The sequence below is a fragment of the Rousettus aegyptiacus genome, unplaced genomic scaffold (genome assembly GCF_014176215.1).
Source record: "Rousettus aegyptiacus isolate mRouAeg1 unplaced genomic scaffold, mRouAeg1.p scaffold_m13_p_1, whole genome shotgun sequence".
Classification (NCBI taxonomy): Eukaryota; Metazoa; Chordata; class Mammalia; order Chiroptera; family Pteropodidae; genus Rousettus; species Rousettus aegyptiacus.
Window position 1 is genome coordinate 12,204,256 of NW_023416284.1, and position 26,624 is coordinate 12,230,879.

The following is a 26,624-nucleotide window of genomic DNA, read 5'->3' on the forward strand; positions in this document are numbered from 1 at the left end:
GCAAATTAGTTCAGCTGCCTCATTTGATAGAAAAAGGTTACTGAGTGAATGCATAAATAAATGTGGATTAATCAGTCAATTGATATGCACTGAGGTACTTTCACGTTCCCAGGAACAAATGATAATGAGACAGTGAATATGGGATATGAAGCTTGACCACAATTATCAACTCTCAGAAAATCACTGAGGAGAGACCTCCGTTAGACACTGAAAATTGAGATAAATTCCCCGTTCCTTCCCCAAGCCTCACTAAAATGACGATAAAGGAATAAAAGTGGCATAAACTGGTAGGCAAAAAGAGAGCTGATGACAGCAGCTGAGAGCAATTCACACCATGTTGGAGGGTAGAAGGCGCGTGGACAAGGAGTGACGAGCTCACGGGAATGACAGAAACCAAACAAGCATGGAGCCGCACCTCACACATCGCTGGTGGGATTGCAAAGCGGTACAGCTGCTGTGGAGAACAGTATGGAGGTTCCTCAAGAAATTAAAAATGCATATATCTTTTGACCTAGCAATTGCACTTCTGGGTATTTATCCAAAAAAAAAAAACCAAAATAATAATTTGTAAAGGTTTACGTACCCCAATATTCATGGCAGCACAATTTATAATAGCCAAGATATGGAAGCAACCTAAATGCCCATCAACAGACAGTTGGAAATTATGGTTCATATATACAATGGAATACTACTCAGTCATTAAAAAAAAAATGAAATCCTACCATTTGCAACAACATAGATGGACCTAGAGGTTATTACGCTGAGAGAAAGATAAATACCTTATGATTTCACTTAGATGAGGTATCTAAGGAACAAAAAAAAAAAAACCAAGTAATCAAAAACGGACTCACAAATATAGTGGACAATTTGGTGACAGACAGAGGGGAGGGATGTTGGGAGGCTAGGAAAATGGGGTGAAGGGTTAAAGAAGTACAAATTAGTAGTTGGTAGTTGGTCATGGGGATGGGGAGCATGGCAGAGGGAATGCAGTCAGCATTAACATGATGTCAAGGTGGAGGGCCAGAGGAGAGAGGGAGCAATTGTGGGGATCGTTTTATGAACTATATAGATGTCTAACCAATGTACTGTATACTTGAAACTAATTTAAATAAATACGTTTTTTAATAAAAAGAAACAAGCCACAAAAGGCTGGGGAGCCCTGGAAACCCAGGAATTCCAAGCACCAGACATCTCTGGTGATAAAGGTGCAGTACATGAAAACCGAGGATCGGGTGAGGAAGCCTGCAGTGAGACCCCCAGACACCCTCCCCTCTCCTGAGCAGCATGGAGATTTCCACCCCACCCCTTGCACCAGAAAACTCTCTGGGAAAACTGACCCAAAATACTCTGGACCGAGGACTCCAGGCGCAACCAAAGATGAGGGAGTCACCATGCTGAACATGGGTTGACTGGCAGCCTGCGTGCTGATCCGTGAGACAGGGTAGGCAGGGCCCTCATCTCCATCCTCCCCCAGAATGCTGGCACTCAGATGTGTACAGCTGTGGAGACATTGGCCAGGGCCCCAAAAAAGACCTACAGATATTCAAGAGCTGTTAAAGAAAAAAACAGAGATGTACAGTAGGTAAAGAGGTAAAATCAGATTTTAAACAGAAACAATTACAATAGGAGAAGAAAGACCTCATACAGCCTGGGGCTCAACTCCAAATTCAGCATGGACAAGTGGGGGTTTACAGCCAAGGAGCAGGCTGGGGTCAGTGGATGCAAAATTACTAAGAGGAGACATCAGGGGTAAGAGGGGATTCTGGCTAAACCGACTCGACGCGGGATTCCTGCTCAAGGCAGGCCAGGGCAAGCAGACACCACTTGGGGAACAGAGGGGGAGGAGGAATGTGATCAGATATTGAGGGCCGGGGCTTCTGTCTTAACTGACTTCACAAGATTCTTGCTGAAAGTAAGATGGGGATTAGTTGAGAAAAGGGTTCAGAGGAGTTTGGCTAAAGTTTGATCAAGGAAAGAGTCTTCCTGAGAATTTCCTTACGTGAAATAATGAGGCCCATACACAACTGAACTGTACAAGCGCCGTTCATCCCCCTCCACCCACTGAGCACAGAGCACGTCCAGGGAGTTTCTGTGCCTCTCAGGCACAATGACTGCCAGATGTCAGAGGAAAGCTGTAAACATGAAAGTCAAAGATTTACATTTTTTAAATTAATGATTAAAAAATTTTTAAACAGGAAAAAGGAACTCAGGGAGCAGAGCAATGAATGAAACCGAAGGCTTTTAAAAACAGCTATAATTAGAAAACTCTAAAGATTGCGCGCGCACACACACACACACACACACACGCAAAACTTTCAGAATAAACAAATTCAGCAAAGTTACAGGATACAAAAGCAACACACAAAAAATCGATTGCACATCCATATACTAACAATGAACAATCTGAAAAGGAATTAAGAAAACAATTCCACTTACAATAGCATCGAAAGAATAAAGTACTTAGGAATGAACTTCATCAAGAAGTTAAAAGACTTGTATACTGAAAACTATAGAATGTTGCTAAAAAAAAATTAAAGAAGACATAAATAAATGGCAAGACATCTGTGTTCATGAATTCAAAGACTTCGTATTGTTAAGATGTCAATACTACTCAAAGTAATCTACAGATTTCATGCAATTTCTATTAAAATTCCAATGGCATTTTTTTTTTTTGCAGAAATAGAAAAATCCATCCTAAAATTCATGTGGAATCCCAAGACACTTCAAATAGCCAAAACAATCTTGAAAAAGAAGAACAACGTTGGAGGTTTCACACTTTCTGATTTCAAAACTTACTATAAAGCTACAATAATCTAAACAGTGGCCCTGGCCTAAAGACAGGCATACAAACCAATGGAATAGAATAGAGACAGAAAAAAATGCTTGCATATATGATCAAATGATTTTTTACAAGGGTGCCAAACCACTCACTGGAGAAGAGAGTCTTTTCAACAAACGGTGTCAGGAAAACTAGATATCCACATGCAAAAGAATGATGGTGGATCCTTGCCTTATACTATATCCCAAAATTAACTGAAAAGGGATTAAAAGCTCAAAAGTAATACCTAAACTATAAACTCTTAGAAGAAAACATACGGGGAAATCTTCACGACATTGGATTTGGCGATTTCTTGGATATGATACCAAAGCACAGGCAACAAAAGTAAAAACAGATAAATTAAAACTTCTATGTATCAAAGGACACATATTCATGGCAATATTACTCAGAATAGCCAAAAGGTGGAGGCAACTCAATAGTCCATCAATGGATGAATGGATAAACCACATGCAATCTATCTATACAATGGATTATTATTCAGCCTTACAAAGGAAGGACATTCTGATGCATGCTACAATATGGAGAAACATTGAGGACATTATGCCAGTCACAAAAAGACAAATACTATGAGTCCACTTACATGAAGTATCTAGAGTAGTCAAATTCATAGAGACAGAGAGTTGAATAGTGGTTGCCAGGGGCTGGGGAGAAGAAATGGAGAGTTGTTTACTGGGTACAGAGTTTTGATTTTGCAAGAGGGAACGTACTGAAGATTGGTTGCCCAACAATGTGAATACACTTAACAATACTGAACTGTACACTTAAGAATGGTTAAGATGGCAAAATTTTTGTTATGTGTATTTTACCACAATCAAAAATTTAAAAAATTTAAAGCAACTATAATATTCTTAGAGACATTAGAGATAATATTACATCCATGAAAAAAAAATAGGATGTTATAAAAAAAAAATAAGAACATTGTTCCGACAAGTGAAAAATTATAAAAAGAGACATTTAAAAATCTAGTAGAAAAGGTGGAAGATTAAGTTGAGGTAATGTCAGAAAATAGAACAAAAATTTTTTAAAATAGAAATCTGGAAAAGAACATTTTAAAAATTAGAAGATCCATCCATCCAAGAGGTCCGATATCCAACTAAAACAGAAATAAATAAATAAACAGACAGAGAGACAGATAGATAGATAGATAGATAGATAGATAGATAAATACTAAAACAGAAAATGGAATGGAGTAAATTAGTGCAAAGAAATTTCCCAAAAATTGATTTCCAGCTTAAGAGATTGATTTCCAGAATAAAAGGTCCACCAGGTGTCCACAGTAAATGCATATCATTATGAAACTTTAGACCTCTGGAAAATTCTAGAAACTGCCAAAGAGAAAAACCAGGTCACACATGCAAGATTAAATACCAGAATGTCATTTGATTTTTCAATAGCAATAGTGGATCGTGTCCTCAAATTTCTAAAGGAAATTTATTTCCAATCTAGAATTCTACACCCAGCAGAACTATCAATCAAAGATACTGGAGTATATACTCTGCCAAAACAAGAAAAAAAACCAAAGAGGACAGAGGAGTGGGGAGGCAAAAGGGAAAAGGGATCCAGAAATAGAAAACAGGATCCAACCCAGGAAAGAAGCAAAGGAAATTCCCAGGATGGTAGTAGAACAAAGTCCCAGAACAATAGCTGTGCAGGTCTGTAGGGTAAGCAGTCCAGATTAGAGCCCAAAGAGGAAGCCTCCAGAATGGGGGTTCCCTAAGAAATATGGGAGACCTGAAAGGTCACCTGGTATGTTCAACCACGTTAGACAGCTGGGGAATGAATTAGTGATAGGTATGTAAGGAAGTCGTTGTAGGGTGTTTTGTTTTTGTTTTTGTTTTGAGGCAATTACATACTTCCAGAAAAGCAAAAAAGTTGTCCAACAATGGAAATAGAATCATAGCATACTTCCAGGCCCAGCTTTGAATAATATTTGCAAAGTCATAAAAATTAAACACCAAATACTGATGCAATAACAGCAAAATGTCCTACCTAAACTGGGAGGGAGAAAAATGTGTGTAATGGCGATAGATTAAAAAGGCATTACATCTTCATCTTCCATGTCCAGGAGGCAGTAGATAATGTCTTAAAAAGTGGAAAATCTGAATTAGAAGCGTTGCCTAAAAATAAGGAGGCATAGGACAGAAACGCCATCTAAAATGTGTAAAAGAGTGGTTGTCTTTGGAAGTAAGAATTGAGATTGGAGAAGGATGGGGCACAGGATTCATTTATTTGCAATTATAAGTCAATCATAAGCCAGTTATTTAATTTTTTAAACTAATACAAGTCTAAGTATGATAAAAATAAAAAATTAAAAAAAATAAATATGCAACTGCACACCTGTCTATGAAACAGTAATGACTGATGCAAAGTTGGGCGCTCTCTCCATGGACCGAATAGAAAGGCAGTGGAGGCTCTGAGAGCAGCTGAGCCCTCCAAAGAAACAAATTTGGAGGAAGAAGAGCAGGAGACCAAACCTGGGGTTTCATGGGGAGGCTGTGAAGTGTGGAGTGGTCCTGGAGTGGGGGGAAAGGGGAAATCTCTGCCAAGGAGGCCATGTGAATGGTTAACAAGGTAACAAAAGGGCTAACACGTAAAATGCTGCTTTGAGCCCCCTTAACATAAAAACAGACTATTGCACACTGTTATCTCACATAGTCCTGGGTAAACCCCCAGAGAGGATTTTCCAAAAGCAAGGGGAACAGAACAGAACCAGGATGAGGTCAGCAACCTAGGGAGGCTCCCAAGTGCAGCACATACCTGCCTGCAGCTTCTTGATCTCTCTTGTTCTCTGGTAAGCAGGGGGCTTAGTTCCCAGGCAAAATGCACGCAATACTTGAGGCATACTAAAAATTGTTGTTTGTCTAAAATGCAAATTTAACGGACATCCTGTCTTTATATGTTAACCACAGCAACCTCACAAGGTTGCAGGAGGCTAGCCTTGGACAAAAGCTTGGAGGTATCTTAGCCTCGCAAATTAGACACTTCGTTGTTGGCCACTCCCACCATTCCCCTGCCATTTGGGAAGAAGGGAATTAATTCCAATGTGGTAAGTAAGGTCGAGGGGGTAGACCTAGGAGATCCAAGGCAGGAGACAGCAGGATTCTTCAATGAGCTGTCTTTCGGGGCAAAAATCCTCCCGTAGTCCTTTCTGTAAAAGGGAGCTGGTTGACTTAATGTCTCCATTGGCCCCCAGAGGCAAATCTGGCGCCATGAAAAGCACTCTGAATGATCATTGTGCTTCTCAGAGCCTGTACTCTGATAGAGAAATGAGGGCACATCTTTATCTCGGGAGTGGGAACGGCAGGACACTTCCATGTCCTTCTTGTGTGATTTGTACCACAAGCATGTATTACTTTTATAATCAACAAAGACAATGAAGACATTTCCATGTTGAAAAGGAAAATGAGGCTGCAGTGTACCAGATAATCTGTGAGGCCCCTCCAAAGCTCAGATTCTGTAATTCTAAGTAATTTCCTGTTCTTTGCTCGCATGTCATTTTAGAAGCATTCGGTGATGCAGCCTTGTGCAATTTTTGCTTTTATTCCCACGAGGATCTGGACCCAGCCACTCTGTTGCCGTGTGAACCACACCATCATCTCATCGCCCCCATTCTCGGAGGTCACTTGCTTTGGCCTGGCCAGGAGGACTCCCCAGATGACCTGTTCTGACACTAAGAAAAGGGCTTAGGCGAGAGCCCACTGCAGTGACTACTGGGCCCCCATCGGGGCAGACTCAGGATTTTAGGGAGCTTATGTCTTAACAAATCCTGAAAGGGGAAGATGTATTCCTACACCTAGAAACAACTGTCTCTTTCCCAGCATACTAGAACCCCTCCCTAGTAAGAGCCCCCATCAGAGGGTCCCAGGTAGGATGGAAAATGCCCCAACCTTGAGTAGAGCCCTCTTTCCGCCTATCAGTCTTGTGACCTTGGGCAAGTCGCTTAACTGAGTCCAGGCCGTCCTGAGAATCAACTGAGTTAATTAATGCAAGCCCCCTGGGGTGTTGGGGAACACTGGAGGAATTCACAAACAGGAGTTTTATCTTTGTAATCCCAGGAGAACCCAGAGGCTGTCCTTTGGCCAGAAAAAAAAAAAAAAAAGGAGCTTTTCATCTGCAATGCCCACAGACCCTGAACTGCTCTGGAAGGTTACCTCACCCTCAAAGGCTACCCTCCCTGCTTCGTGCCAAGCAAGGGGCACTACCAGACACTGGAGCAGTGACTTGGCCTCCCAGCTCAGGCGCAGCGGCCTGGCCCACGACCTTGGAAGAACCCAGGAGAAAGCTTCACCGGGGGACAGTACTTTTCCACTGCACTGCTCAGGCCACCTCAGCTGGCTTTCTGCTGTGCAGACAGGAGGCCCCACCAAGAATCCACCCAAAATCACTCTCAGCAGTTGGGGTAGGGGCATGCTGTGCTGAGCGGCAGAAGAATCCTACAAAGAGAGGAGAGGGATCCCAAATGCTCCAGGAGGAGCTTAGAGCCCACCACTGAGGCCAGAGAAATTTACAGGGGCAAAGCCCTCCCGTACACTTCAGGAGATTCCTAATTCTTGATCGCGCCTTTCACCCCCACCCTCTAATAATGACTAAAGCTGTTCTACCGCGCCTGTGCCGGGTCTCCGGCAAGGCGCAGCGCTAGCCTGCGAGGGGGAGGAGAGAGAGGAGGGCGACAAGGGGAGGGGACAAGAGAGCTGGCGGTCCCGCCCGGTGATGCAGGCAGCCCTGGGAGGTGGAGCCGCGACGCCTGAAGGAGTCCCCACCGCAGTCGCGCGCTCCGTCTACCCCACGGAGCAGCCAGCAGCCATCCGCCAGCCCCGGCTCGGACGACCTTCTTGCCGCCGCAATTTGGGCGGCAGGGACCGCGAGATCCCCTCTGTTGGGGCCAGGGGGCGCCTCCACCACACTCGGCCCCTGCCCCTCCTCGCTTCCCGGACAGCTGGAGAGACTCCCGGGGGAAGCTGTTCCCGGACGCTCGGCCGCCGCCCGGGCATCTCGGCTGCCAGCCCGGCTTGGCACCGGGCATCTGCGAAGCTAGCCCTGTCTGGCACTGGGCATCTCCCGGCACCGACCGTCTCCGGCGCCGCCCAGTTTCTCGCGACCCCGAGGCGGCGGACTCCTGCACGCCCTCCCCTCCCCCGGCCGCCGGGCAGGACGCCCGCGAGCTCCCGGCGCCCCGAGCCCCTTCGGCCGCCGCCGCGATGCTACCCTGGAGACGTAACAAATTCGTGCTGGTGGAGGATGAGGCCAAGTGCAAGGCGAAGAGCCTGAGTCCGGGGCTCGCCTACACGTCGCTGCTCTCCAGCTTCCTGCGCTCCTGCCCGGACCTGCTGCCCGACTGGCCGCTGGAGCGCCTAGGCCGCGTGTTCCGCAGCCGGCGCCAGAAAGTGGAGCTCAACAAGGAGGACCCGACCTACACCGTGTGGTACCTGGGCAACGCCGTCACCCTTCACGCCAAGGGCGACGGCTGCACAGACGACGCCGTGGGCAAGATCTGGGCGCGCTGCGGGCCCGGGGGAGGCACCAAGATGAAGCTGACGCTGGGGCCGCACGGCATCCGTATGCAGCCGAGCGAGCGCGGCGCCGCGGGGGCCTCCGGGGGCCGGAGGCCGACGCACGCCTACCTGCTGCCGCGCATCACCTACTGCGCGGCGGACGGGCGCCATCCGCGCGTCTTCGCCTGGGTCTATCGCCACCAGGCGCGCCACAAGGCCGTGGTGCTGCGCTGCCACGCCGTGCTGCTGGCGCGGGCGCACAAGGCGCGCTCCCTGGCCCGCCTGCTCCGCCAGACCGCGCTGGCGGCCTTCAGCGACTTCAAGCGCCTGCAGCGCCAGAGCGACGCGCGCCACGTGCGCCAGCAGCACCTCCGCGCTGGGGGCGCAGCCGCCTCGGTGCCCCGCGCCCCGCTGCGCCGGCTGCTCAACGCCAAGTGTGCCTATCGGCCGCCGCCCGCCGAGCGCGGCCGTGGGGTGCCACGCCTCAGCAGCATCCAGGAGGAGGACGAGGAGGAGGAGGACCAGGACACCGAGGAGCGCCACGAAGGAGCCCCCCAGCGCGAGCGGCCCGAGGTGCTTAGCCTGACGCGGGAGCTGAGGACATGCAGCCTGCGGGGCGCCTCGGCGCCACCACCGTCCACGCAGACCCGCCGCGGGAAGGGCGGCCCGAGGGAGCGGGCGGGGCAGGCGCGCTGAGAGCGGACCCGGCAGGACTCGCGGCCCCAGACCCGGCCGGCCTGATTTACAGCCTCCAACCCCGGCCCTGCCCGCTTGGCCTCCCCGGGTCCCCCAGTCTTTGCCTCCCTCGTGGTCTGCGTTGTTGTCCACTCTGCGCCTCATCCTGGCTCAGGGTGACGCCTGATATACCCTTGATTATTGGGGGACAAATGTGGGGGAGGGAGCGGCAGTATTCAGTGTTCACCTCTCCCCCCATCTGGAGTTACTGGATGCCCTCCATTGTGGAATTGCCCCCTGTGCTTTATGCCAAGTCTCTTTGATAGACCACCCCCTCCCTCCCAAAAGAGAAGAGACACGGGGAGAGGTTTCCAGAAATCCAGGAGGGTGGCCTTGGACCCTGGCCAGGTGGAGGCAGCGGCCCCACCCTTGGCCAATCTAGCCTTCCTCCCTGAGATGAGACCAACCTGGGTAGGCATTCTTGCAGGGGAAAAATAGTGACCCTGGAGAACTGAGGCCCAGCCCAAGGTGGGAACTGAGTCCGCTGTCATACACAATAGGAAAAATTCCCAGGCCCTATGCCTGGCCTCTCTACCCCGTGGAGGACTACTGGGACTTCACTGCTCTGCCTCTGGCGAAAACTGGGATGGTCCCACCAAACCAAGCCACCGATCAGGCCAGGTAACAGCTCTGCACCAGGCAGCTACTGCAAGCCTGTGCCCTGGCGCCTGGCACCCCCACGGGGTTCCTCACTCACTGCATCTCTCTGCAGGCAGACTGTGTGTGGTTCCCCACTAGGTGCCCCACAACCAAGACCGAGGCAGGACCTCCAGAGGAGGTAAGGACAACCTTTGGCAGGTGCTTGGGGACACTGACTACCCTGAAAGTGGACATAGGGATGTCCCCAAGTTGAGGCTTGTCAGAACAGGGGGGTCCTGACAGCAGATTCCTCATTCTCAAAGCAGGATGAGGAAGGAGGGTATGTTACCCTAATAGAGGAAGTGGGCACCTGCCCAGATGTCTCTCAACAAAGCCACAAAAAGCCCAAAGATCTATATGTCACCAACTGATCGTTGTAAATAAAGTGGACCTGCTTTTTCAGCCTTGTCATCATTCTTGTGTTGTGGTTGATGCCAGGCCTGCTGGGAGTGAAAAGATTATTGTCAGAACCCTAAAAGTGGCTCCTTTAGCAGCTGGAGTCAACTCTCAGGATTGAAGCGAGGGAGGGGCGGGTCGCTGCCAGGAAGCTGAGCCCGATGCCTGGTCTACAAATCACATGTTTCAAGTCCCAGAGGAGTGCTGGCTGTCTGACTTGGCCTCCCAGAATGTCTCTCCTCCTGGGCACTCAAATACAAATGTGTCTAGGACATTTGGCAGGAAGGAGGCACTGGTCTGGGGGCTTCTCATCAGCCATGTATCTTTGAAGCGATCGCTATGTATGTCAAAGCATGCACTATACACTGTGTCTCTTCGGAGCTGAGAAAGAAGGCAGGCTGGAAAGGAGAGGGGTGGGCAACCCAGTTTGCTTTCTGAGGAGCTGGAGAAATCCGTCCAGACCTTTGTGACAGTGTGAGTCTTGAGCTTGGATTACTTCATTATTCCTGTGCTGAGTTGGGCACTGATCCCAGAGTTATCCAGAGCCCAGACCAGTAGCCTCTGCAATCGCCAGGGATCAGGATCGCTGTTTCCTGGAGACGCTAGAACAGGGTACCACCGCCACTTCATACTGGCAGAAGCTAGGCAGGGGCGGGGGACTTTGAAGGGGAAAGCTGGGGTTGAACTTCACATATCCGGGGTGGGAAGGGGTGACAAGGACCCTCGGGCAAGGATGCCCTCCATGTTCATTGCTTCCCTTTTACATATTGGCAGACGTTTTGTTGCTGTTTCTCCTCATTTGCAGGAGAAGAGAAAGTGGGAAGACGTCAGACCTGGGAGAGAGGATGGGCTGTGGGCAAGGCAGCCTCTAGTGTTTGAGATAACATCACCCAGAAACAGGGTCACGAGCACACCCTCTTTAATCAGGTTTGTGCCACAGATATTTCTTAGGTACCTGCCTTGGGACAGGCATTTAACTAGGCACGGGGTCCAGGAGTCCGTCCCTTGTGGCTCCTTTAGTCTCAAGTGAGATGCATGTGATTAAAGGAACGGTTGCTATATAATAATTCACAGGCATGCTCCAAGCCTCAGCCCCTGCTCTCCACTTTTCTCTGGCAGCCTCCCAAAACATAGACACACACAGACACACAAACACACGCACGCGCGCACGCAGAGCCACCTCCTCTCACTTGCACTAGGCTCTGTAGACCCAGAGTGAGAAGGCCCAGGTGACTCTCTCTGCCTCCTTACCACCTGCATGATGTTAACTCACTCAGCCTCTCTGACTCTCACCATCATCAATGGTAAAATGGGGGAGAATATGTACCTCACAAGGCTAATTGTAAGAATGAAACAGAATCATATCTGTGAAAATGCTTTGGTAAATAATAAAATGCCCTACACATGTGGAGAACAACCATTGTGCCCGAAGGGCCCTTCTCTTGAGGTTGGGATTTTAGCATGCCTTCCCCCGCTTCCACTCTCCCCCGTAGTGATGAACCCTGTCCAACTTCCCTCCTCCAGTAGGTCGAGGACGAGACAGGCCGCGGGTGAGCCAGCACAGTGCCAACTGCCACCAGGCCACAGAGTGGGGTGTTTGGGGCTGTTCCAGCCACCAGGCCCCCAACACCGTTGCTACCGAGGGAGCGAGATGCAACCTGGGGAATGAGGCCCACCTCCATCTCTGCACTTAGTTTGGCTTTCTCCCTTGATCTGAGAAACAAGATCAAGAAGATCCCTGGATCATCATCAAGTGGTCAGGTGCCCCTGTATCTCCTCTCAAGGCTTCAGATTCCACACCTTTAAAATGAAAGTGGGGCGAGGGGGGCGGTGGTCCGTTCAGTCCTAGATTCCCCAGGGGTGCTCCAGGAGCTGCTGTGGGGAGTGCCGGCTGACGGAACTGGCAACCCACCCCCAACCCCCACTCCAACCTGCTTTAACTGGAGCAGCTTATCTGTTTTCTTTTTGAGGTTATTGTGATTCTCTTTGAATAGCGGGACCCTACAGATTTTTCTTTTCAAGTTTAAACGCTGGGTGACATGCTCCGTAAACTTCCCTTCCAGCCCCGATGCCCATGTGTCTCGGGTTCGTCGGGCTGACTAGGCCTGAGAAGTAATGTTGGCGGTGTAAACGTGACAATGGAGGGCTTTCTCAAAACAACAGGCAGCCTAGGACAATATAGGAAGTGTGTCCCCTGCCCTGCTAGGCCAGCCACTCAGGGGTCAAGACTCTTCTCAGGACCTCTGGGGCCTTATTTCCAGCTCTCTTATTTCCAGAAGGGCTAGGCTGTGACCGATGTGACTTGTGCCACAGCACACAGCCCCCCCCACCAGTGCCATCCTGACGCCCACTGCTTCTCTTCCACGCGTGGACCCGCTCCCACTGCTGAGCCCGTGCTGTTGTCATGATCTGGGATGTCCTTCCCTTTGGCTACACATTTTTAAATCCTACCCTCTCTTCCAGGTCCAGCTCAAACCCCGTCTCCTCAAAACTTTCCTTGACACATACCCCTCCTCTGCTCCTGCCAAATGTCGGGGCGACCCCTCCTCTCAAACTCATGCAGGATGTGTGACCTGTGCTTTCCTTCTGGTCCTCACCCCTTACACTTGGATGAGTGTTTTTATGTGAGTGTCTTGTCTCTCATACTGATCCATTTTCATCTCCCTTCCCCCTTCAGTACCTTGACCACAGCAGGGCAGAGTCCGTGCTCAATGGTAATTTGTTGAATGAATACATGAATGAGCCAGATGGACGGACCATCACGAGACAGGAAAGCAAGTGGGCGGAGGAGCATTCCTTCTGCCAAGCTTCTGCCTAGAGATGCTGAAGGAGAACTATCCTCAGATGCCCTGTTTAGAGGGATGGCTATTCTTGGGGAGAAAATCAGCATCCTAAAAGATGAGGCCAGGGGAGGAAACTGGGACCTCTGTCTATAGGGTCTGCTCTAAGCTCTAAAGCCTCAGGATGGAGCCTTCTCACTCTCTGGAGTACTCCAGCTCCTGGCACAAGGATAACACTTAAAATACAGAGCGGCTCCTGCCGGTGACCAATCACCCGCCAAGTGTGCAGCTGGACAAGGGAGGCCCATACAGAAAGCTGCAATATCCGATTTAACACGCAGGCGGTCGAACTAGGGTTTGGGCCTCGGAGAGACCTGGATGCCGGTCCTAGCACTGCCCCTGGATGGCTGTATAACTTTGAGCATGTTTCTGAAGGTTTTCAGAGCCTTGATTTTCCATTGATAAAAACAGGGATAGGTGAGTTGTAGACCTTACACGATTGTCGGGAGAAGTGAGTGAGGCGATGCATTTGGACAATTTATTTAGCACAGTGCTCCATGCAATGAATAAGTAATAGCTGTTGCTCTCATGTTTATTATGATTTTTCCTGGCGCTCTCCTAACTGATAGCTCTAGGATGAGGAGAGCACATGCCTGATCTCTAAGACACTAAACATGTTGCTTGTTGCTGCCCTGGGGTGGCTCCGAGCCTAAAATCCCATTCATCTCTAAATCAGGTAACAGGTTCAACTACAGGTTGTCTTATTTTGTCTCTAGTTGTTCGACCAACATAAGCCTGATTGCCTTAACACTACATTAGATCCAATATCTTATGCTTTTTGTATTTTTTTTTTTTTTGCCTTAGCACACAGCAAAATGCCAGGTACATAGTAAAGCACCCAGAGGTGAATGAATGATTAGCTGCTGCCAGCAGTGGTGCTGGCACAGAGCCTTCCCAGACAAGATCTTCAGAAAGCTTTCATGTCATTCCTTTGTGAATGATGGGTCAGGTTCCCCATATTCCCCATCCCCAGATTCCCTGTTTGCCCTTAGCTACAAACTATTGTTGTGTTGCGATCAAATCTAAGACCCACGGAGCCAATTGAGATGAATTGTGAGCCTTTATTAGCCAGCGGGCGACTGACTCTACCACGCAGGGTTTGAAGAGATCAGCCCCGAGCCTCCGGAACGGAGAGCCTAAAAAGCCCCAAAACCTCCTCTAGCCTCCAAGCAGGTTTGCAGAGCAGAGGCTGGCCATTAACTTATCTTTACACAGGATAACTACACCCTTAACATTAGCATATCTTTGCACAGAATATCTCCTAGAACTACACCCTATTTAACATTAAACAATGGAAGCAGAAGTTGGCCATTTGAAAATTTTCCACCCTTAACACTATGGAGAAGAGGAAGATGCTGCTGGCTTAGGGACCAGCTGGTCCCCGGTAAAGGACAGATGAAAAGGACTGAAGAAGCTGACATGCAGATCTGGCGAGTCTCTGAGCCTCAACCTCTGGGCGGCTCCCCCAGACCGCAAATCCACCCTCGTCACTCAGCTGCAATTGGGGAGTGGGCCCACTAGATGAAAATTTGGCCCACTGAGCCCATTTCTTAGGGGACTTTCAGTGGGGAAGGGACACTTCTGACAATGGAGCATGGGCTGAGTGGGCCGATCTGCGAGACAAAGGCCTGGAACTGCCTTTTCTTCATTCTGGGATGTGGGCAAGTGGCTTAGCTACTCTGAATCTCCATTTTCTCTACAATATAGAGATAATACTCCCAGCATTCCTACCTCAGAGGGTTATTCTAAGAGACCATTCAAATGGAATGGAATTCGAGAGGGCTTTGAAAAGCATCAAGAAGCACACAAGAGCCTGGGGCAGGGTGCTTCCTCATTGGCGCTAAGACAAGAAAGCTGGAGGGAGGCAGCTCAATAACAGCCAGGCCCAAGGGCTCCTAAATAGAGAAAGAAGCCCCCTGCCCAGGAAATGAGCACAGACAGCAGCGAGGGGGGCTTTAAATAGACATCTGCAGGGATTTCCTGGAGGGGAGAATGACATGACCAGGAAACAGCTTCTGGAGCTCTGACAATAAGCCCCTCCCCCTACACATACACACGCGTCCCCGCCCCCCTCCTCCCCCACCCCGCCCCCTGCCCCGACGGTCGACCTGAGGGGTGGGTGGTGCATCTGCAGTCAGAGAGATGGCCTAGGAGGCCCCAGAAAACCCTCGCAGCCTGAGCTGCCGCTGAAGCTCTAAAGCAGGACTAGGGAAAAGCCTGGAGCAACTACTCCTTCTGTGGGAATCGCGCCTGTGATCTCATATCCCACAGGCCCTGGACAGCTCCAGTGTGTCTCCGGCAGCCTTTGAAACAGGGTTGCAGATGCCGGGAGGGGAGGGAGACATTCTGATAAGATCAAAGTAGACACTGCCCACTCGCTCAGTCTCCAAAGGGCAGAGGACTCCGGGACTTGTATCACATCAAGCCATCTGCCAAATTCCACTGATATGCAGGCCCAGATGGCAGGGTGGCCTCTGGGAAGTCTGCTGCCCTTAGGGGAAGCACACCCAAGGCCGACTTATCATGGGGTTGAGCAAGCCCACAGAGCAGTGCCTGTTGGCAGCGTCTGCTTGGAGGAATCCCTTAGCGCTTTGACTCCTTAGGGATGTATTCAATTCTTCCAGGATTATAAAAGCAACACGTTTTCATTTGAAACTAGTATAACAACACAGATATAACAAAAAATAAAATAAAACGAATACTCTTCCCCCTGGTCCTTTCTGTTTCCTCATCCCCCGGTCCCTCAGCACTCCTAGGTACCTAATATTACACAGACTGGGGTTTATTCACTCCCATCTGTCTCCTTACCCATGAACATAAACAGACCCACATACACACACACAGAGGTTTTGCCGTTTGGTTTTACAAAAATGGAGTCATTTTCACTAGCTTTATTCTCACTTACCTCATGCACTTCCCTCCCGCTCCGCGGATTTAAATCTAACTCGTTCTTCTTTTTATAGCTGCACGATGTACTTGACCACCCCTGTTAATGTATGTTCAGGTTGCCTTGTGCTTTTAAAAGCATCTAATAAATGCCTGCTGCACGTAGATCTCCAGATGACACTGCCTGGAAGAAGGCGCAGACATATGCTGAGCATATCCACATGCGGGCTGAAAATAAATAGGATCAAGAAGAGTTCACATGGATTCCTGGTGCTGGGATGTCTCAGCTGCAAGGGCCCTTGGAATCTGAGGTCCACTCTCCTGGTTTACAGATAAGAAAGGGGATTTGTCCAAGGTCACAGAGCTTGCTACTGAAAACTCTGGAGCCATAATTTAGGTCTTCTGACTCCCAGACCAATGCCCTGTCCTCTGAACAAAAGCTGTTAGAATAAAAATAGAACTAGGTCCAAAAAAAGGTTTATTTAAACTCACAGATGCCTGAAATTTAGAAGTGAATTAAGGAGATGAGATGTACTCCAATCCCGCAGAGAATTAATGGCAAAGGGAAGGGGCCTCTTTTTATGCTCTTAATCCTGCCCCTCTCACCTGTCGCGTTCCAAGTTCATTTCTGCCACAGGGCCTTTGCACTTGCCATTCCCGAATCAGGGTCCACACTTCTCTCAGATTTTTACGTGGCTGCCTCCTTCTTAGCTCAAATTTCACCTCTTCAGAGACACTCTCCTCGTTTCTCCCTCCTACACACAACCCAAACTAATGTCAACCCATCTGGCCATCGTCTATCTCATTACCCCGCTTGTTGTCTTAATAGCTCTTGTCATTCATTATCTGAAGTGATCTTGGTCATATACTTGTTTACTTATTCATAAGCAGTCTCCCCCAGACACCTTGAGGCTGCTGAGAACAGTGCCTGGCACATGGCAGGTGCTTAGTAAAGATTTGAAATAATAGAGCCCACGCCTTCCGACTGCTAGTCCAATTACGCATCCTCCACACCAAGCGGTGTCTTTACCACATCAGGGCTGCAGAGGATGGTGGCCCTGGCTCCCGAAGAGACTGCTGGCTGACAGCCTCTGTAGAGATTGAGGAAAAAAGGGCTCCTACAAAGATTACAGGGATTAAAAGGTGATAAAACAGGATGACCTTCTTTCTTCACCCTCAAAGCCAGGACCGGAGGCCCTCTCTGAAGCCTCACCCAGACCCCTCAGGCCACCACCTCTCTGTGCTTCCTTTGCATACTCTTCTCCCGGCCTTGAGCCCTAATGTGTGCTTCGAGCTAGAGCTCAGACAGGTCTCTCCTCACTTCCGTCTCCACCCCAAGCCGTCTCTCCTCGTGCCCTAGCTGCACATTCTTCTGCCCACAGGCATTCCTGGTGCCTATCCCAGGGAGGGGGACAAGTGGGGAGGGTGACCTAGAGATCCTCTCCTCTGGAAGTGTGATGTGGGAAACTATCCAGGAAGCACTGAGTTGAGAGAACACTGGGCAACCTTGGCCAAGTTTCTTTACCTCTCGGGGCTCTGTCTCCTCCTCTAGAAAATGAGACACAGGAAGGCTACAGAAGCTGGTCAGCTCTACAGTTTGGACACCCTGAAGTCATTACCTGACAGTCACGTTTGTCCCCCAGAATCGGAAAAGAGGAACCAGGCTCCCTTACGTGTTTTACACACACACACACACACACACACAAAATTCAGGGTCTTATTTGGCACAAAATAATAGCTCAACAGAATCTAGTTATTTTAATTATCATGTCGTTTAGAGCCAAGTTTTTTTGTTTTGAGAAGTCTCCTCCCTGTTGGCTTCTTTAGCTAAGCGAGTTGATGTTAGAGGATTCTGAGATGTCACCTTAAATCTGCCCGTGCTGGCCGCAGGCTGGAAGAGGGTAAGGGCTGCCTCGGGCGGACTTTATTTAGCCTGACTACTCTCGAATGGGGGAAGAAAGGAATTTCAAACAGAGGTCAAGTGACCCCGACAGGGAGTTATTTAAGGTCAAGTAAGAAGACAATTCTGTCAAGGACTCTTGAGTCTTCTCTGGGGTCCCCACGTTTGCCTTGAACTGTGCTTTAGGGGCTTTGTCCCTCCCTTCCACCTGTGTTTGTTTGAACCTCTACTGTGTGCCAGGCACTAGTCTAGGTGCCCGGGGGACAAGATAGTCATCTGTTCTAGACAGACAGACATAAACCCATAACTAATGTTTTCAGAGAGCAGGAAGTGCTGCAGAGGAAAGTGAGCGGGCTGAGGGGAGAGAGTGATGGGGAGAGGCAGTCAGGAAAGGCTCTCAGAAGAAGTGCCATTTGAGGACCTCAGAGAAGAGTCGCCTAGGAGAGAGAAAACCTGTACAAAGATCCTAGGGTGAGAACTACCTTGGTAAGTATGATGTGACCAGCGGGTGACGGGGGATGGCAGACTGGCAGGGCATGAGGTCGGAGAGGTGGGCGGGGCCGCATAAACCCTGGTGAAGACTTCTGCTTCTGTTCTACGTAGTGGAAACTTCTGGAATGTTTGTGTTTTTGAAGCACACTCAGGCCACTTTTTTAAAGACAGAATTGGAAGAAGGAGTAAGAGAGGAAGCAGGAAAACCAGTGAGAGGTCCAGCTGGGAACTGGTAGTGCCTTGGACGAGGGCTGTGGCAGTGAAGGTAGAGAGGAGTGGCTGAGTTCAAGATTTTTAAAATATTTTTTTGACAGTATCGCTAGAGCATGGCGATAGAGTGAATATGCGGATGAGGGGAAGCCAGGCTTCACGAGCTCATAGACACACGGAGCAGATTGGTAGCTGCCAGAAATCAGGGGCGAGAGTGGGCAAAAATGAGCAAATGGAGGTCAAAAGGTACAAACTCCCAGTTATAAAATAAATAAGTCATGGGTGTATAATGTACAGCATAGTGATTATAGTTAATACAACTGTATTGTATATTGGAAAGTTGCTAAGAGTGTAGCTCTTAAAAGTTCTCATCACACACACACACAAAATTGTGCTTTAAGGGCTTTGTGTGTGATGATGGGTGTTAACTAGGCTTATCGTGGGGATTATTTTGCAATATGTACAAAATTAAATCATTATGTTGTACACCTGAAACTAATAGAACATTATATCTCAATTGTATATCAATTTTTTAAAAGAGGGGAAAGAAACAAAAATAAAATACAATGAATTAGTCAGGGTTCCACTGCAGACAAAATATTCCACCCAGCAGCCTTAAAAGGTGATTAGGTAGGTTTCAGACTCCCAAGAAGGGGTGAGAAGCGGACTCTATTCCAGGAATAACACCCAAATCTCACTGCAGAACTAGCCTGGCAGGGGAACTTCTCCCACTGCTGTCACTATTGCTGACTCAAATCCTCACTGCCAAAGCTATAGGCAGAAAAGTTGCCACGCTGGGAAGCGGCTGACACTTCTGCTCAGCACCACAAAGCCAAGGCCTGACCTGGCATGAGGGCTTCCACCACAGCTACCTTCAGAGAAAAGAGACACCACCACCACTGTGCATCCGGAAGAGCCATGTGACCCCCTCCCCCAGCACTCGATTCTGGTTCCCTTGCACCTTCCTGGCAGAAGCCAGGTGACATGGAAATCCTAGCTGCAAGAGAGTCTGGAAATGTCCTCGCTAGGCTTCCAGTCTCTATAGTAGAAGTTATCATGGAAGGAGGTTTGAAGGGGTTCTGAGACGGCTCGGTCTTCAATATTTGCCAGAGTTCCCTCCTTAGTTCCTCAACATCCATTTCCATCCCACTTTCCATTCTTAAACTTCCATAAAGAAACCACAACATGTTACCTCTCAGCCTGATGCAAATAGATCTCATTCAAACAAGAACATTCTTAACCTTTTCTCAAAAAAAAAAAAAAAATCCGAAGCCTCAGCAGTTACTGCATCCAGCTCCAACCCTAGGAAGTCTGGGTGATGTTCACTTCTGCTCTAGTCACAATCCCATCCTGATATTCTGTAATCTGTGCGCTAAATTGCAAAGCTTACCACCGACAAAGTACCCTATAAAAATAGAAGAAAGAGGCACTATTAACACCATCAATAAATGTATGCATGACACAGCAAGATAAGGGTTATAATGATCGTTTCTGCCACAGGTCATGAGGCATTTATAAGATCTTTTCTCTACTAGCTGTTCCATTTTTCCTTTGCCTTCAGCAAGAACCTCATGTGGTCAGAGGTTTCAACCTAATGGGGTTACCTGACCTTCATTCAGGAGGAAGCTGAGTTATCCTGCTTATACAGGGTTGCTGCCATCTTTCATTAAATTTTACCACCAGCCATGGAAATAGAAGGTAATCCAGAGGACTTTGTTATATCCAGAGACACACTTCTCCCCATTCCCATGGTGCTTTCCCCCCACTGATAACCAGAATTAATCACTCCAGCCACCACAGAACCACTGCCCACCACCTTTTTCCCTGATCTTTCAGTTGAAGAGTCTGAAATGGCCAAATGTCAGTCTCAGTTTCCATATCAGTGAGACCACTGGGGTGTGCCCTGGTGGAAATAGTCTTCCTTTATATACTAAGACCTCTAAATTAGCAGAACTCAAAGTCTTGGGGAAGGGGAGCAAAAATTCTGTATGTTATCAAGTTCAAGATGTCCTAAACCATGGATTCTGGAAAAGAGAGAAACATCACCTTGCATTGATTGCTGATTCAGAGCATACGCCAACTTCTAGCTGATACTAACCAAGCCCCAGGAGGCCATGCCACCAACCAATCAAGACAGATGATTCTGGTGATAAGAGTATGTGGCAAGACCAGCAAATCTCATGCTCACCTGCTAATTTCTTAACTTCTTTGGCTGAAAAATGAAGTCTCCGGCCAGAAGCAATGCTGTTTGGACTACCATGATTGTGAATAAGACACTCAGTAAATCCACTAATGATGTTGCTGGTAGACGCATGGCAGGCGGAGAATGCAAACACATAGCTAGAATAATTGCCTGTCCCAGTACGAGCTGCCTCCTTAATGGAAGGAATCCAATGTAACCAACCTGCCACCAGATGGCAGGCTGGTCCGCTCCGGCTCTGGTACCATATAGAAGTCTCAAAGCCACTGCTGTTGACACCCACAATCAGCTGTGGTGGGGAAACTAAAGCAGAAACTACTAATAGTCATTCAATATTCACCGGCCTCTTCTTCCTTAGTAAAATAACCTTGATTTTATTCAGGTCATTGATGTACCCGGCCAAAAGAAAACATTTCCCAGCTTTTTTTGCTACTAGGCGAGACAACATAACTAAATTCTGGCTAATAAAATATAAGTAATACATTTTCATTCCTCCATAATTCTTTCTTCTTGATGCTTCGAATGAGTTTGTGAAGGCCAAAGCTCCAGTAGCCATATTGAATCATGAGATGAACTTGAAGAAGGAAGTTATAAGTTAAAAAGATGGAAACTGGGTCACTAAAGACTGCAGAGTCCGAGACTAAAAGAGAGAGAAATTTTTATTTTATTTAAAGCACTATTATTTGGAGTTTTTTATAATACAAGTTTAACCTAACTCTACCTGCTATATAGGTAAATAAGATGGCAGGGAAATCTAAAATATAGCAATAATTACAATAAGTGGAAATGGGACAATTTTATGATAAGTATAAAAGACAGAGAGACTCTCAGAGAAGATTTTTTAAGCCAGTAATATATCACTATAACAGATTCCCTTACAACAAAGGACTAAAAGATTAAAAATAAGGCAAGGGTTCATGTCTTAGGTCTCATGGACCCTCAGTGAGTCATTGGATAGAATTCAGGGTGTCTGTGAACTTGGAAGGAAAATGTCTTTATTTTCACTAAACCATAACTAACATTTAGCATTCTTGTCATTTATAAATGTTGGCAACAAATCGCAGAAATATTAGCAGTACCTGTGACTTCGTCACAAATAAAAATCATAAATGTTTTTATATCACTTTATTGCATTATCCCAAAATATCCTTTACTTGTATCACTACTTCAAAACCACAGTAGTTATTAGGCCTAATGTTAGATCTTGCTAGTTAATGTGCTAATAAAAAAAATACATATAATATTACGAATATTTTAATACAATTGGTTTGCTTTATAATTTCGTGCATTTGAAAACATGATTTTGAAAAGGGGTTCAGAGGCCTCACCAGAGTGCCAAGGGGTCCATGGCATGATAAAGGCTAAGAACTCCTAAAACAAAGTGATTCATGGGCTATTAACATTAATATCAGAAAGAAAGGATAAAAGGGTTTTTTTTTTAATCACGAGAAACAAAGAGGAACATCATATATTAGTAAAATAAACAATAAATCAAAAGTATATAATGATCACAAAGATATGCATCTAACAATATGGCTTCAAAAAATATAAAGCAACGACTGATAGGAAGACATGAAAATATATACGGCGAATATATATAATGACTGACTGTAGTTAGAGATTTTAAAAGTCTCTCCTAGAAACTAATAAATTCAACACGAAGAAAGATAATGTTTTTTGAAGAGCATGATTAATTAGGTCCAAACATCATATAACTTTATGCCCAACAAACCTAAAATACACAAATTTACCTGTACCTATGGAACATACATGAAGATCAACCATGTGCTCACTTACAAAGACCGATATGTCAAAAATTTCAAAAATAGTAGAATACCATATATAACTTCGTGCCAACAATTTTGAAAATTTAGATGACAAATTCTTAAACACACATACACATATACAATGGGTTTACTAAAACTGGCTCAAGAAGCAATGAAAAACCCGAATAGCTCTACAATATTTAAAAAACTTAATTGGCAGTTTAATTTTTTTCTTAAAAAAAAACAAGAGGCTTGAGACAATTTTATGGGAAAATTCTTCCAATCTATTTCTAATCAAGGAATAGATTATTCCAATCTTATATAAATTCCTAGAGGCTAGATAAGAGAGTTTTCAGAGGATATTGAAAAATGTGTTTGGAGGGAAAGGAGTGAGGGTATTTGGCTGCCAGAAATTAATACTTACTATGAAGTTACAACAATAAAAATAGGTGTAGTATGGGTGTAGGAATGAAAAATTCACTAATAGAACATAATTGAGAGTCTAAAACCATTCCCACTCATATATAAATTTGAAATTTGACACAGCTGGCATTGTGAATCTCTGGGGAAAGGAAGGGATATTCAATTAACGGTACAGGGATCACCGGACACCCATAAGGATCCCTACCTCACGCTGAAATTAATAAAAATTAATTCCAGATGAATTAAAGACTTAAAAATGAAAACAAGACTTTAACATTTTTCAGAAAACATTCCATATGAATCTATGGATACATGTGAGAGTGTTTCTGTTTACTTGGGGCTGGGAACACTGGATCTCAAGATACAGCGTTTTTTAAAAATCATCCCTAATTCTACCAGGTCCTACTACATTGCTCTCCCGAAGGCTATATTAGTGCGACATCCCATCAGCAATACACGGGCTTTTCAATCTCCCCTCATCTTCACCAACACCTATCATTCTACTTTTTTTCTTTTGCCATTCCGATAGGTGTAAAGTGACATCTTGTCCTTTTTATTTCTTTTAAAAAGATTTTTATTAAAATATAGCTAACATACAATATTATATTAGTTTCAGGTATATACCATAGTTATTCAACATTTATATGCCTAAACAAATGATCACTATGATAAGTATATTAACCATCTGATACCATGATTAGAATACTATTGACTATATTCCCTATGCTGTACATGATATTTCCGTGACTTATTTATTTTATAAATAAATTGAAACCTCTTATTCCCCTTCATCTTTTTTTCCTTTTATAAAAAATTTTCCAATTATAGTCAACATTCGATATTATTTTATATTAGTTTCAGGTGTGTAGCCTAGTGGTTAGACGTTTATATAATTTACAGAATGATGCCCCTGACTAGTCTAGTACCCAATTGGCACCATACATAGTTATTACAATATTATTGGCTATATTCCCTATTCTGTACTTTACATCCTGTAACTATTTCCTAACTACCAATTTCTATTTCTTAACCCCCTCACCTTTTCACTCAGCACCCCAACCCCCCTTCTATACAGAAGTGAAATCTTGTCTTAATTTCATTTCCGTGACTATAGGAAAGTTGAGCAAATACTTCCTGGCTATTTGTGTTTCTCCTTCTGTAAATTGCCTATTCATATCCTTTGTCCAACTCTCTATAGTTTTTACTATCTGTTTCTTGTTGATATGCTCTGAGTTCCCTACATAGTCACCAAACTATTCATTTGCTATTGTTCCAGACATTGAAAAAAATTTTTTTCCCCAGTTTTTTAACCTTCTGTTAGCTTTGTCTATAAAGTTCTTAATTGAACAAACTCCTTAAATTTTATGTGGCCAAGACTGGACGACTTGAAAATTTGTAAAGAAGTTCTTTCCACCCCTAATTCTGTAAAATAACTCTTCTAGTCTTTTGCCTACTGGCCTATTAAGATGCTTGTCTTTTTCTTACTGATTTTTAAAATTCTTCATGTAGTTCAGATCCTAATCCTTCTGGGGGGTGTTAACTCCCCGACACTTCTGGCCTACCCTATGCGGGGGCTGAGCGCACTCCTGTGCTCAGGGTAAAGTTAAGGTAGGAAGCCATGGACATATTTAGGATCTGTCCACTAAAGCTGAAGGTGACCTCTGGGTGGCTTAGGGTGTAGGGGAGGCACTGACATGATTTGCTATACCCACTGTATTATAGTTTCCTATGCTTGCTGTAACAAACCAGGTGGCTTAAAACAATAGAAATCTATTCTCTCAGAGACAGACGCTGAAGTCCAAAATCGAGGAGTCAGTAGGGTTAGGTTGTTTTGAGGGCTATGAGGGAGAATCTGTTCTACGCCCATCTCTTCCCTTCTGATGAGACCCGGCAATCCTTGGCATTCCTGGGCTTGTAGATGCATTGTTCCGAGCTCTGCCTCCATCTTCACATGCTACTCTCCTCGTGTCTCTGAGTCTTCTCATAACCATCTTCTCATGTGGACACCAGTCATATTGGATTAGGGACCCACCCTGCTCCAGTCCGGCCTCACTCGGCCTCACTCGTCTTAACTAATTACATTGCCAATGACTCTATTTCCAAATAAGGTCACGTTCCGAGGTCCTGGAAGTTAAGACTTCAATATTTATTTTGATGGGTGGAACACAATTTATAACACCCACCTCTACTGTAAACATCTACCCATCATTTAAGACTTATGGAGGAGGAAGAAAATGTCCTCTACCTTTATAGGTTCTTCTAGCTGGTTTAGTAATTAAGTCTACTTGAGACAGATTAACAAGAGAAAATAACCAAATTTAATTACATATTATGAATGGGAATCTCACATACACGAGAGAGTCAGAGATTTCACATACATGAGCTGTTCAGAGACAGATAGGGAAAATGGTATATATATGACATCCTGAGCTAAGGAATGAAGTTAGGCCCCTGAGGCTTCAGAAGGCAGGAAGGTCATTTACAGATCAATAAGAAGAGCAGATATTCACTGGTTAGATGTTTCCTCTGCCGGATAGATAGGTCATAAAAAGTTATTCCTGGTATTAACTTTTATTATAGGCAAGTCCCCAAATTTAAATTCTGTAAGGGACATGTTCAAGTTTCTCTTGAGCCTGTAGGGTCTTGATTGCCTTCAGCTGAAAATAATCCCCATGCCTTCTTGGGGAGGCCTGTTCTGAACCCTGTCAGACTCCTCCTAGCCTCTGGTCTTCTGGGAAGCTTTCTCCAACACATCTAACCCATTACTACTCCAAAAACAATTAGTTTTCAGTATTGCCACGGGACAAGTACTTAGTCATATGTTATGGTATTTTATACCTGTCTATTGGCTTGTCTGTCTCCTTCACTAAGGTTTGAGATCTTCAAAGGCAGGTACCAAGTCTCTGTCACCTCTGATTCCCCAGTGCCCCCACCCAGGACCTGGCCCGCAGTATTCATAATAATGTGAGCTAACACTTGTTGAGTGCTTACCATGTGCCCGCCGCTGTGGCTCGGTGGTTTACATGTATTGTCTCACTTGAGCTTCACGATAATCCTAGGAAGTAGTATTTTAGTCTAGACGCCACAGGTTGATAGAAACAAAACTCGAACAAGTTTAAGCAAGAAGCGAATTCATCGGCTCAATTAAAGGAAAGTCTAGGAGTGTGCCTTTACGAATGGCTGGATCCAGATGCTCAAAGAGAAATCACGGTTCTTTCCCATCATCTTTCAGTTCTGCTTCTCTGCCTGGCTTCGCTTAGCAAGCAGGCTCTCTCTACTCAGAGGGCAAGTAGCTGTTATCAATAGTCACCCTTCTTAGCTTAGTAACCACAGAAACCAAAATTCTCATCGACTCAGCAGAAGAGTGCCTATACCTACCAGGGAGTGGCAGCTCACCAGGAAGTCTTCCACTAAAGGAGCCAAAAGAAAAAAAATGGCAAACCTCCCTGAGCAGCGTAAGACTCTGGTTCCCACGAGCCACCGTAGCTACGTACTATTGCCGTCCCACTGTTTAAATGAGGAAAGAAGGGCACAGAGTGATGGGCTAACTTGCCTAGGTACCCCACCGGTAATAAGAGGATTTAAATTGATTGTTCTGATGTTGAAGCCTCCATCCCTTTCCGGTCCATTATTCCAGCTCCCCAGTGCATTCTCTGATGAGTGAGAGCCCAGGATTCAGGCGGAGGCAAACAAACTCAGGTATGAGACCCATTTCCGATTTCCATGAGCTCAATGTCCTCATCAGTAAAATATGAGTAGTAATATTGCCAGTATCTACCTTGTGGTGAGGATTACATAAAAAATTC

At 46.2% G+C, this 26,624-nt stretch overlaps 1 protein-coding gene across 1 annotated transcript; it reads left to right on the plus strand.

Moving 5' to 3' along the window:
- The first annotated feature begins 7,436 nt into the window (after window positions 1-7,436).
- Window positions 7,437-10,107, plus strand: FAM43B (family with sequence similarity 43 member B). The gene has a single exon (XM_016149188.2). It carries the CDS (start codon window positions 8,038-8,040, stop codon window positions 9,025-9,027), a length of 990 nt encoding a protein of 329 aa, XP_016004674.1. The 5' UTR covers window positions 7,437-8,037; the 3' UTR covers window positions 9,028-10,107.
- Window positions 10,108-26,624: the final 16,517 nt, after the last annotated feature.

Coding starts and splice junctions, on each gene's coding strand:
- FAM43B (XM_016149188.2), top strand. CDS start 8,038: ATGCTACCCTGGAGACGTAACAAATTCGTGCTGGTGGAGGATGAGGCC.